At 37.3% G+C, this 12,359-nt stretch overlaps 1 protein-coding gene across 1 annotated transcript in view; it reads right to left on the bottom strand.

Moving 5' to 3' along the window:
* mbc (myoblast city) overlaps positions 1 to 12,359 on the bottom strand; it is a 413,292-nt gene that overhangs the window by 354,444 nt on the left and 46,489 nt on the right. Inside the window, exons 7-8 of the mRNA XM_068228569.1 lie at positions 4,875 to 5,110; positions 2,836 to 2,965 (exon numbers count right to left, since the gene is read on the bottom strand). Coding sequence (XP_068084670.1) covers positions 2,836 to 2,965; positions 4,875 to 5,110 — 366 coding nt within the window. The remainder of the gene's footprint in view (positions 1 to 2,835; positions 2,966 to 4,874; positions 5,111 to 12,359) is intronic.

Genomic DNA, 12,359 nt, shown 5'->3' with positions numbered 1-12,359 from the left:
AAGAAATGCCAACCAACTATCAAGATCGGTAGAAGTATTAAACTCAACTGCCTTGCTTTTGCGGATGATTTAGCATTACTTGCAAATACAATAGAAGAGGCTAAATTTCAAACTGAACAACTAGAAATTATAGCCAAAAAAATGGGATTACAAATTCCATTTTAAAAAACAGAAATGATGCCAACTTTTAAAGTTGATTTACCAGTTATTCAACTGAACAGTAATAAAGAGATTAAAATTGTTCAGAAATTCAAATATCTTGGGGAAATAATAACATGGAACACAAATGAAAAAGAAGCAATAGAACACAGAACAACTAAATTTAAACAAGCACAAAGACTTACCTGGCCAACCTATATTAAAAAAAATCTCTTTCGATAAACGCTAAGCTGAAACACTATAATTCCATAGTTAAACCAGAGGCAACGTATGCTAGTGAAACTTTATTCAAATTAAATGTAAAATCTACAACAGGCAAATTACAGAAAACTGATAGAAGAATTCTTAGAACAATTATTAATAAAAAACACCAATTGATGACAGTGGTGATTGTTGCCTAACAACATTGTCTATCGTGAATGTGAATCAATAATATCTACATTGCGAAAAGAAGAATTTCCTTTTTCTGTCACATATCAAGATTACCAGACCCCAGGATATTGAAACAACTATTTGATTACTTTTTGAAAAATAAAATCAATAAGAACTGGTTGAAAGAAGTTCAGGATGATTTGGAAGAATTGGGTATAACTCAGCAACAAATCAAAGACAGAAAAGAGAAGAGGATTTTGAAGAATAAAAGCATAAGTCTCAAACTAAAAACAGTTGAACGGAAACAATATACTATATCGGACACACAAAGGGCTTCCAGGTCGGAGAGGATGAGAAAGTTCTGGGAGAAGAAAAAGAAGAAATTAACTCAAATGTATTGATTTAAGTGCTCCAATGTGGGCGTAAAATATGTAAATAATAAATAAAATAGTGTACACAACTGACAGCATTCATGTGTGCATCTTTGTGGATACAACAACTTCTCAAAGAAAATAAGACACACAAGGTAGTCATTCCCGGTGACCTAACATCTACTTTGCAGGGCATTGAAAAACCATTTACAGACCACTTACGTTGATAAATAGTTTCTTTAATAGATCTGGATGATGAGCGGCGATCACCAATTGATATCTGCTGGAAATATTAGGCATCAATCCTTCAACTTATTATGCTCGAGTGCAATGAAGAGTTGGGACCTTAAACAAACTGAACTAATCTCCAAGAGTTTAAAAAGCACTTGGATTTCGAATGCACTAGACGGATCTGAATATGACACCGTGTGGCAAAATAATGAAGAATCTGATACTAGTATGAACAGCGGCAAAGATGGCGCATGATTACCGAAACTGGCAATCGCGACACAGAAGATTTTGAGTAAATTGTTTACAGGGAAGTCTGTATTTCACAATAATGCAATAAATTTAATAAGTTCATTTTCATTTTCAGATTGGGCAAAAGTTCACCGAACTGTTGCGAATAAATTATGAATTTTGATTTGGACTATTTTAATTTTATTGATGTATATATACAATTATTATGTGCACCTTAAATTTGTATAAAACATAGTTTAGTTATAAATTATTTTTCAGTAAAACAATACTGGTATTAAAATATTCTTTGCGTAATGGTCGCACCCTAATATTTTTTCGAAAAGTTTGGCATAAAAAATGCAACGATTATGTGGTGAAATATGGTATGTAAGTGTTTACAATTAAAATCAATGAAATAAATAATGAAATAATATGTTTTGAGAACATAAACATAGCAAAACATCAAGGAAAAATGTTCTTAGAGATGCAAACTATGCACATCGCTTACAAATAAGTTTAAGGTTATTGCAGGAATGTCCAAAATCCAGGTGATTTACACATGATCATGTGTGGCTTGTGGCCCTGCGGTGTAGGAGTAGCGTACCTGCCTCTTACCCAGACGCCCCAGGTTCGATTCCTGGCCAGGTCAGGGATTTTTACCCGGATCCGAAGGCTGGTTCGAGGTCCACTCAGCCTATGTGATAACAATTGAGGAGCTATCTGACGGTGAGATGGCAGCTCCGGTCTAAGAAGCCAAGAATAATGGCCAACAGGATTTGTTGTCCTCACCACACGACACCTCATAATATGCAGGTCTTCGGGCTGAACAGCGGTCGCTTGGTAGGCCATGGCCCTTCGAGGCTGTTGCGCTATGGCTTTTTTTTCTTTTCTGTGTGGATTAGCATCTGCTGTCTCAATCAACTTTAATTTTTCAACATTTGTAAACTATCTAGCTTTCTTCTTCTCCATAATTGAATGCCCTGCAAACCACTTTTTATTTGTGTCATAAAACACCTCTTCATTCGTGACTGATGCTCCCTGCAGCTGTAGGCCGACACGCTAGGGCTGTAAAAATAAGTTCTCTACCAAATCCTCACCCAGGCCAGTCGTTGCTGGCAGATTGTGCACGCAACGTGGCCAGGAACGCTCATTTAAATTTCTTACGGTGGGAATGTTACGAACGTACTAAAGAGTGACGTAAATGTGCTATCCAGGTTTCTTTAACAAGTGTTTAATAGGACATGGACTGGGACTTTGGAATAATAATGTAATAACCAAGTAGACCCGACCAACAGCTGGAAACTGCAGATGATGATGATGATGATGATGATGATGTAATAACCAGGGAAACGCGCTAGAGAGGGATGTCTTAACCAGTTTCAAGGGTATTTAACCTTTACAGAGTTCTTATTGCATTTTGCTGATCCCCACAATTGTTGCTATACCTCTGTTATCATTATGGAACATAACTTACCTGTTTCAAGTCACCATGCAGTAACCGGAGACTAATCCATAGCCCCTGACCTTTGTGTTCTCTCTGTGTAAGGTCTTTCACTGTCAGTATCCTACGAAGAGTGCCATCCAAAGTGTCTCGTTCACAACACCTGCATCAAGGAAAGCACTAAGTACTTGTTTTCTTAGAGTCACTCTGCACTATGAAAGATGTAAAAAAATCACAATTTGAAGCACTAAAAATGATTAATTATTAGAAATCAGAACAGCAAGACATCTGCTCAGAATGTCAATATTTACACAGGTTATTCATAAAGTATGGCCAATTTGGTCCTTCATTGTCAAGCACATAATGGACTTGAGTAGCGAGCAGATTCATACCATTCTTATACACTATTTGAAGGTTTCAATATATCTCAATCCTGTTGATATAATATTTATGGAAATAAATCTACGTTACTAAATACACCGGTGCTGGCTAATATGGCTGATGTCAACTAACAAGCTTTGCTTTTCTTCCAGTATTTAGGCAGTGTTAATATAAATATGTCAATGTTTTGACTAATATTCAGTAGTACCTTATGAAGACGACATGACATGCTGGGTGGACGCTTGGACTTTTATGACAAAGAAAAGATCAGGTGATGGCACCAGCAACGACTTGCTTCTCTCCAGATTGCGGTTTCAAAGACTTACACGGTGTGACTCAGTGCACTCATACTTCTGTTGTCTAGTGGCAAGCAACAATCATCAAACTCTGCTCATCTGTAGCCTCCCCTGTTGAGGACTAGGTGAAGTGGGTTTGGCAACATCACCCGAGAGCTTCATTGTAGAAAAAGGGCATACTTGCACTTGACAGTTATCGCAAGCACATTTTAGCTGCCATAAAGGAAATTATAAGGAAAGGGAGAACTGTCCATCCACCTAGATTCTCGGGTTCAAATGAAAATACCACGCTGCAAGTTTCCTTGTGGAAATGTTTTTCTTTTCAGAACCACAAATGGTGGGAACTGAACTTGCCATAATTTCAGAAGGGCTGACCTCCATGCTACGGCCAGTGGATGTTTGTGCGAACTGGGCTTCTGAAACTGAATTGAAACACCTCTACACTGGGAGGATAGCGTCTGATGGTTATTACGCACTGACATTACCAGACCAGTGAAACGACACAAAGTGGAACTTCTATGCAACTGGCTAAAGACAGCATGGGCTCACATCTCCGATGATTTGTTGACGAAAAGTTTCAAGGAATGTGGAATATGGAATGGAATGAACAGTAGTGAGGATGACTATACATGGGAAGGTGACAAAAGTTCCAATGAGAGTAGCTCTTATGACATTAAATTGGGACCGATTTGTACATCAAACTAATAATGATGAGTATGTGGTGTTTTTATTACTTGTCAAGGGTTTGAAATTAGCAATTTTATGGCAATTGGAGAAATTTAATGAAATTGGTAAGTAAACATGCAATTCTTTTTTACCTAATTTTGTCGTTAGAAATTCAGGATGTGGGTCTTATGTGGAAGCGGATGATATTCAGGGTTATATGGCAAATCTTTCATTACAGACTGCTGGGTCTTCCAGAGTTAAGTCTGATGGCTTTAGTGAAAGATCTCCATAATTCTCCCATTGTAGCTAGCTCAGAAGCCCCTATTGTTTCTATGCCTAATGCATTGCAATCATATATGCAGAATCTATCCATCATCTTTTAGGTCTCTCCTGCTTCTCCTATCCTCCATCACTGAACTTATTCAACTCCTCTATTCACTTCTGATGGCATCACCAGGTCATTATACATTTATCCAATACATTCGTAATTGATTTAGCCTTTTTCTCATCATTGTAAACATCCTTCGATCATTTTTCTAACCTGTTCTTTATTGCTACTTTATTTTGCTACTTTCCCCCACAAAGGGACTAACTCCTATGTGCATGATCACCACTGAATCCAAAGCCAAATGACAGAAAACATAATGCATACAAAATTCTGAATATTCAAAGAATCTTCATGCCACTGGTGTGAGTGTAAAGGACAGCAAGATCAAACAGCCTACTTACTGTAGAAAGGGTATGAAGTGGTGCTTTTCTTCATCACTTTCCAACTTGCCACTCACATACAGTGTAACATCCATAGCTGCTACACCAAAGGGTCTTCTCATTGTATCACACTGAGTTTTTTTTGGCACATGAGAACTACGCCGGTGGTCAATGTCTCGAACCTCCATGGCACCAACTCGCACCACATAACAAACTAGATACACTTTCTCTCTATTGAGATCCCGGCTTCCAAGGTCCTGGAACAACAAAAATCAACAATCCAAAATAATGAATGTTCTTATAAGCGTTGCTCATAATATTATTTTGTATCAATTTAATCAAAATTAATTGATTAAAAATACAGGTAGTAGGTTGCCTATATAAAACAACAATGCTTTACAGTGGTGTATTTAAAGGGAGAAGTTCTGTACAGCAAGATATTCTTTTAATATGTTTAACCCACGGTATAAACCGTATTGCCAAAAAAGTAAGGTATTTTTTTTCTAAATTTGGACAGAGTAATAGCATTCGTGAAGGAAGTGTTCATTAAAGCACCCAGTCATGGTAGTTTATTCAAAGAGTGTGTCGCTGATTTGCCACTACCTCCTCAACCCGTGTGCACCAGGAGGAGTACTTCAGCTTATAGAATTAGTCCTCTAAAAACTATACAAAGATGAGTAGTGGCTGTGGAAGTAAGGAGAGATTGCAAGAACTTACGAAGAAATTGAATTTTATAAAAAATTCAGGTAACACGATGACAAAATTGGCAGTCGTATAAATATTAGTGAAAAATGGAAGGATATATGTATATATACTTTAAAGCAGAAACAGGTTTCAGGAAAGACATTTCCAGGGATCATTAATAAACAAGGGGAGTGTATATGCGAGGACTTACAGAAGGCAGAAGCATTCAGTCGGCAGTATGTAATTTTGGGTGTAAGGATAATCTCCAGTTTGAGGAGGTAACTAATACTGGTGAAGCACAGAAATTTACCTAGGATTTTTTTAAAAACTATCTGCTTTACATTGCACTGACACAGATAGGCCTTATGGTGAAAATGGTTTTTCCATGTTTTCCCATTTTCACTCCAGGTAAATGCCGGGGCTGTACCTTAATCAAGGCCACAGTTGCTTCCTTACTACTCCTAGCACTTTCCTATCCCATTCTCTATTTGTGTCGGTACGACATGAATCAAAAATGTAAAAGAAAAGGAAAGTACTAACTGCTTTGACAGAAGGCAGTTCAGGTTTAGGAAGGATTATTCCTGTGAGACACAACTTGCTGGATTAAAGCAAGTATAGAAGATATTTTAGATTCAGGTGTGAAATGGACTGTGCCTCTATTGCCCTATCCACAGGCCTTTGATGGGGCAGATCATAGGAGACTATTTATGAAAATGAGGGCAAATGGACTAGACTAAAGAATGGTTGAATGGGTGGCTAAATTTCTATAACACAGAACTGAGAAAATTAGACTAGGTGAAGCATTATCTGATCTTGTAATGATTAAGAGGGGGGTCCCACAAGGCAGTATTACTGAACCTTTATGCTTTCTTATGAAAATAAATGATATAAGTATCCTTCTTAAGAATCACAAATTTCCACTTGAAATAACACACAAAGGCCTGTAGAGATTTGAGACGAATTAAGAACACTGCGATCAGAACGAATGAAGAAGTACTGGGCAGATAAGATACAAACAGTACAACCTTCAAAAAAGAAGTGTACATGGAAGACTCAAGTGGTCCGGTGTGGCCAATGAAGATAATAATAATAATAATAAATGATATAAGTAAATAGCTGAAATAACAGATAAGGCTTTATGGGAATGATGTTAACTGTATAGTGAAGTAAATAAGTTACAGGATTGTGAGCAACTACAAAAAAGGCCTTGATAATGTTGTGAGATGGTATGATGACAAAAGGGATGAAAAGTCAGGTTGTAAGCTTCACCGAGAGGAAAAGTCCTCTCAGGTTTTAGAACTGTACTGATGGAGTGATAGTATGTTTGGTATATAATAGGTCTGTAAGGCTTTGAGTATACTCGGTTGATGATGTCATAGAGAGATCCACCTCAATGATCAATGATGACCAATTGAATTATTGGATTGATTGATTGAGATCTGGAGCCCAATGAAGAAGAAATTTTACTGTTAAACAGTGCGTTTTCAATATGCACCAGTAACCCCATCCAATGTGAAAAGAAACTTTTCATGATATAAAACTCTCAATGGAAAATAGGCAGATCTTTTGTTTTGAAAATTTGAAAATGCTGCATCTTGTACGCTGTAATCCTAAAGCATACAATCTTTGACCTGTGCAATGTATTTTTTTCTTTTGCATTTGGAATGACAAACAGAATTTTATGTAAAGCATCTTCATTCATGAAAACAAAGCAGTTCATTCTTTCTGTGTGCACGTATGTTGGACACGAGCAAAATGCTCCAGTACAGATAAGCAGATTCACATATGGCACCAGGTAGCATAAGTACAGCGTTTCTCTTCTCCATTATTTTGTTCTAGACTTTGACGGTCAGCTGGTGGAATTACTGATACATTGTTTTTTTCTACTAGTGGTTTAACATCACACTAACACACTGGAAGTTTTTGGCAATGCAGGAATGGGAAAGAGCTAGGATTGGCAAGGTAGCAGTCTTAGCCTTAATTAAGGTACAGCCCCAGAATTTTCCAGGTGTGAAAATGGGAAACAATGGAAAACCACCTTCAGGACTGCCAAGAGTGGGATTTGAACCCACCATCTCCTGAATGCAAGCTCACACTTTCGCTTCCCTAACCACACAGCTAATTTGCTGGGTCTGATACGATCTTGGAGTATAGTTTAAAGATTAATTAAAAGTTCTACCTTTACAATACTTACAAAGTTTTTATTCTTAAACCGAAGTTATAGATACATGTTTCGTCCCTCTTTGGGACATCTTCAGCCTAGCGAAGAACGGAAGTTAAATACTGTAGTAAAATTAGCATAACAGAAAAAGGTGTTATATACAGTACATGTCTATAGCAACTGGAAGTTACATGGTGCTAGTGTGCCATTCGTCCGACTCTACGGGTAAGTGGTTAGCATGCTGGTCTCTGGTCACAGGAGTCCCGGGTTTAATTCCCCGCAGGGCAGGAATTTTAACCACACCGTCAAACGGGATGATTTCAGACAGTTTTGAGGTTATTTTCACCTTAACTCATGAAGGGGATCTATCCAATATATATCCAATTAATACAATACCGTACAAACGAAAAATATATGCCAACACGTTTTCCTAACAAAACAAAAACGAGTGTCCGAATTTACCCCATACATCAGGGTGATTTCAGACGCAGATGCTTTTTAAACCACTGTCCGAAGTTTCAAAGCGTATTACGTGATTTTGTACACAAATGGTCCTTTATTTTAATTCTTCATTCTTTTTGCTTTAGTGTTGTGATATTTAAAGTGTTCTGAGGGTGTTCAAAACATGACTAGCCGGTTGAAATCATTGCAATGTTAAATTTAATGTGTTACTGATCAATATTTATTTTCTGACAAGATAAATGTAAAATTTTCTGGTCTAAATTAAAATATTAATAGTTATAAACTGCACAGAAACCCTACTGAAAGATCTTAATAATTTTTCTTACAAACGATGCAAATCTTAATGCAAAAATGTCGATTCAATGAACATGTAGCTGCCATGGCCTATTAATCTAAAATAAATTTTCTCTGAAAATAAGCATTCTTCTCTTAACTTGGGCTGGAAGTATTTTTGAAATTTTTTCTTTAGCTATTGTATCCTCATCAGGGATGTTAGGGAACACAAACACTTTTCTGTTGTTTTTATGTGGGCGCAAGTACTTGACATCCACATCCCTTGAACGAATATTTCAGGCCAGGCCAAAATACTGCCTCGTATGCTCTTTGCTCCTCAAACTTGTGTTTATAATCTGCAACAAGGAAAGCCTCTTCTTGCAACTCCAGAACGTCATTGCCTTCATTGTGTAGTTCATCGCATTAATTTTCATTGCTGCTGCCAGCACTATCACTTGTTTCTGTATTGCTTTCGTCTCGGCGGAAGTCACGGCCAAAAATCGACTTCCCAGGAAGAACATTTTATTTGTGGCGGCGGGAAGTAACAGGTTGTGTTGGAGCATGGCCGGAGGGTGACTGAGCTTCCTGGAGCATTTCCTTCTTCCTCGTATAGCACTGGTTGTCTTCCCATTTTTTGGATGTACTTTCTGCACTTTATTTTGTAGGCAGGACCAAGGCATACCATACAAATCAAATGCTTTCCTATAAGACAACTTGTCACTTTTAATATCACATACGGCTTTTTCTAATAATTTTGGTTCGTAATTACATCTTCTTCTTTCAGTAACTGATAATTTCTAGGCATTGTCTGAAATCACCCATACTGCTTTCAGTTTTCAGAAAAATGTGCGTGAAACATTATATTTCACTAAATCACACCAAGCTTTCACAGCAATCGTTTATAAACACTTGAGTCAGGTGATCTCACTAAGAACCATAGTTATAATGCATTCATTCCAGTCGCGACAATTGAAAGTATCCACTTAATGATAATGCATGAACTTTCAACAATGCCAGTGCACACGGGAAATTTTCTGAAGTATGAAGTCGACTCGTAATAAAAAGCGCGGAGCGCGGGAAACATAACTTCAAGGTCAAACTCAAACATGCGCGGAAGTGCTAAGCAGCGGTGGCTCGTTGCTATGCAACAAAATACGGCAAATCTACCATACTGTGCGAAACCACCTCTGTGTCCAAGTCTGATGGTACTTGGTTAATTCCCCTGGCACGGGGACTGAGTGTACATGCCGTCTTCATCATCATTTCATCCTCATCACGATGCGCAGGTCGCCTACGGTAGTCAAATCAAAAGAGCTGCACCAGGGCTCTCCGGAGGCCACACGGCATTTATTTTAATGTGCCATTTGACAACAAATTGACAGGAAATTATTTTAAATGCCTCATCATTCAAGTATAAAAGAATCTTACGTTTGCTGACACACAGGCTGCTAATCATAAAATGTGTTCCATTATAACGGCACCACATGAAAAGTTTCCCCAGTGTTAACAGCCTAATTTTACCACACAATGTTTCTTATCCATTAAACCACTAATGGAACACAATTTACGATTAACAGCACAGAACCAAGACTAAACTGCTAGTCATGATTTTTTTCTCTCTTAACCTGTGTGTGAACAAACTTAAGATTCTATACTTGATCAATGATACTTTTATAATCCATTAATGGAACACATTTTATGAATAGCAGCACAGAACCAAGACTGACCTGCTAATCATGATTTTTCTCTCTTAACCTGTGTGTCAGCAAATGTAAGAGTCTTTGATACTTGAACAACGATGAGATGTTTCAAATTGAATTCACGTCACCACTTTGTTGTCATATGGCACTAAGACAAGTAAATCTGCATAGCTGTAGACATGTACATAATACCTATTTTTGTTATGCTAATATTACTATTTAACTTTTGTCACTAAAAAGGAAGGAGCAGCAGAACTTGCAAGCTTTCATCTTTGCAGACGATGTGTGATCTGGATGAAACCGAAAATGATGTGAGGAAAAGTTGCAGAAATGGAATCAAGAGTTTAAGAGATATGATTTAAATATCAACAAGGCTAAGACGGTGGTGATGAAGTTACCGAGAGGAGATGACAAACCACAAATTAGAATAAATGACGCCAAACTGGACAGTGCTCCAACGTTTTAAGTACTTGGGTAGTATAGTATCAGAAGACAACTTTGCAAAGTATGAGGTGGACAGTCGAATTAGCAAGGCAACTCAATTTTACCACCAAGTAAGACAACTGCTGTGGGATAAACAAGTACCATTAAAAGCAAAGATGATATTATATAAATCATGTTATACATCCATCCTCACATATAGCTTGGATACTACCATGTTAACAAGACAACTCAAAACTCCAAGCTGCAGAAATGAAGTTCCTATGCACCATGATACAGAAGACCAGGAAGGACAAGTTCAGGAATGAAAAAGTCTGAGAGGAGGTGGGAATAGGAGACTCCTTACTACAGACGATCCAGAAAGCAAGACTGAAGTGGTTTGGCCACGTAAAAAGGACCTCATTAACACATTTTCCCGCTTAGCACGTCGTAAATTCGAAGTTCCGATTCTCACCGTATTTAAATCTATATAAAAATACCTCACTTATCATGTCACAAATTTTTGCTATTACCGCTTAGTACGATTACATTTTTCCTAGCCCTGAAAATGTTTTTTGTCATCCCTTGTGAAAGGACGTGATTTTCAACTCGGGTAAGAGCCCTCGCCGCAGGTGCGTGATAACGGGAAAAGGCCTTGAATTCTTGAACTTCACAGGATAAACTATACCTCTGGGGAGCAATACACTAGCCTCAGAAATACTCAGTTTTGCTTGCCTGTTAGCAGTGAAACTACAGAATAACACAATGAGCCTGTTTGTGCTTGTATTTTGCATTCCATTCAGAAGTTAGAAATTTATTTTGTGTTTAGTTTTACAGTGAGGGGTAGCGAATATTTGCCATGCGATAGCCTACATCTGGAATATAATCCTGTGATTTTACCAGTGTGGTGCATATTTGTCTTGTGATAGCCTAATTATGGATAGGGGAAAGTTGTGAAATTCCTTGCTAATGAAGGCAAAATTAAAGTCTGACAGCAAGTGAACTGGGATTCACATCTTCAAGCGTGCAGAATTGGCGTGAATGTTGGAACTCACCTTCCAGTTACGACTCTTATAACTCAAATCAGTCTTTGCCAATCGAAGTTTCGTTCAATTCAAAATGGTGGCCAGTCATTCTGATGCAGTCACACATGGCTGTGTATAACCTCCAAGTCATTGTCTAAGTGTGTGATCAGTAAAAGAATGTTTAATAACCAACTGGTCCGAAATAAAAGTCTTCTACTAACATTTGTTTTAGAAAGAATGTGATCTGCAATAATACTTCGATATTTTTATGGGATCCGATCAAATGTTTTCATATTTGTTGTTTGGTGTTTTTAACACTTTACAGTACACTATTATTTTATAAGCCCCAATGGAATAAGTCTTCATATTTGTTCTCTCGTATTTTGCACACCTTTTAATACTATCTTCTCATAGAGTTTTCACTGTAATCGCGGATATATGACGTAAAATCCCAATATTACATGTTATAATTCTCATATTTTGGTCCGTATTGAAATGTACAATGAAGTAAAATAAATATTAAAGTTTATTTATTCCACCTATTCAATACATAAATAGAGATTTTAATTAAGAATTAAATCTTGAATAAAATTATAGGGACATGTTTCGCCCTTTAATTAAGGGCATCTTCAGCCTTAATCTCAATCTGAAAGGTAATTAATCAGGTATCTGATTGTATTTAAATTACATATGAAAGTGAGGATGATGTTGGAAATATGCTTCAAATGGTGAGCGAAATGGTTGACAATAGTTATGATATTCTTAAAATGAAGCCTTAATA

Source organism: Anabrus simplex, chromosome 7, assembly GCF_040414725.1.
Source record: "Anabrus simplex isolate iqAnaSimp1 chromosome 7, ASM4041472v1, whole genome shotgun sequence".
In the NCBI taxonomy this organism is placed as follows: domain Eukaryota; kingdom Metazoa; phylum Arthropoda; class Insecta; order Orthoptera; family Tettigoniidae; genus Anabrus; species Anabrus simplex.
The sequence above is the reverse complement of the archived record's forward strand: the minus strand, read 5'-3'. Positions and strand labels throughout refer to the sequence as shown.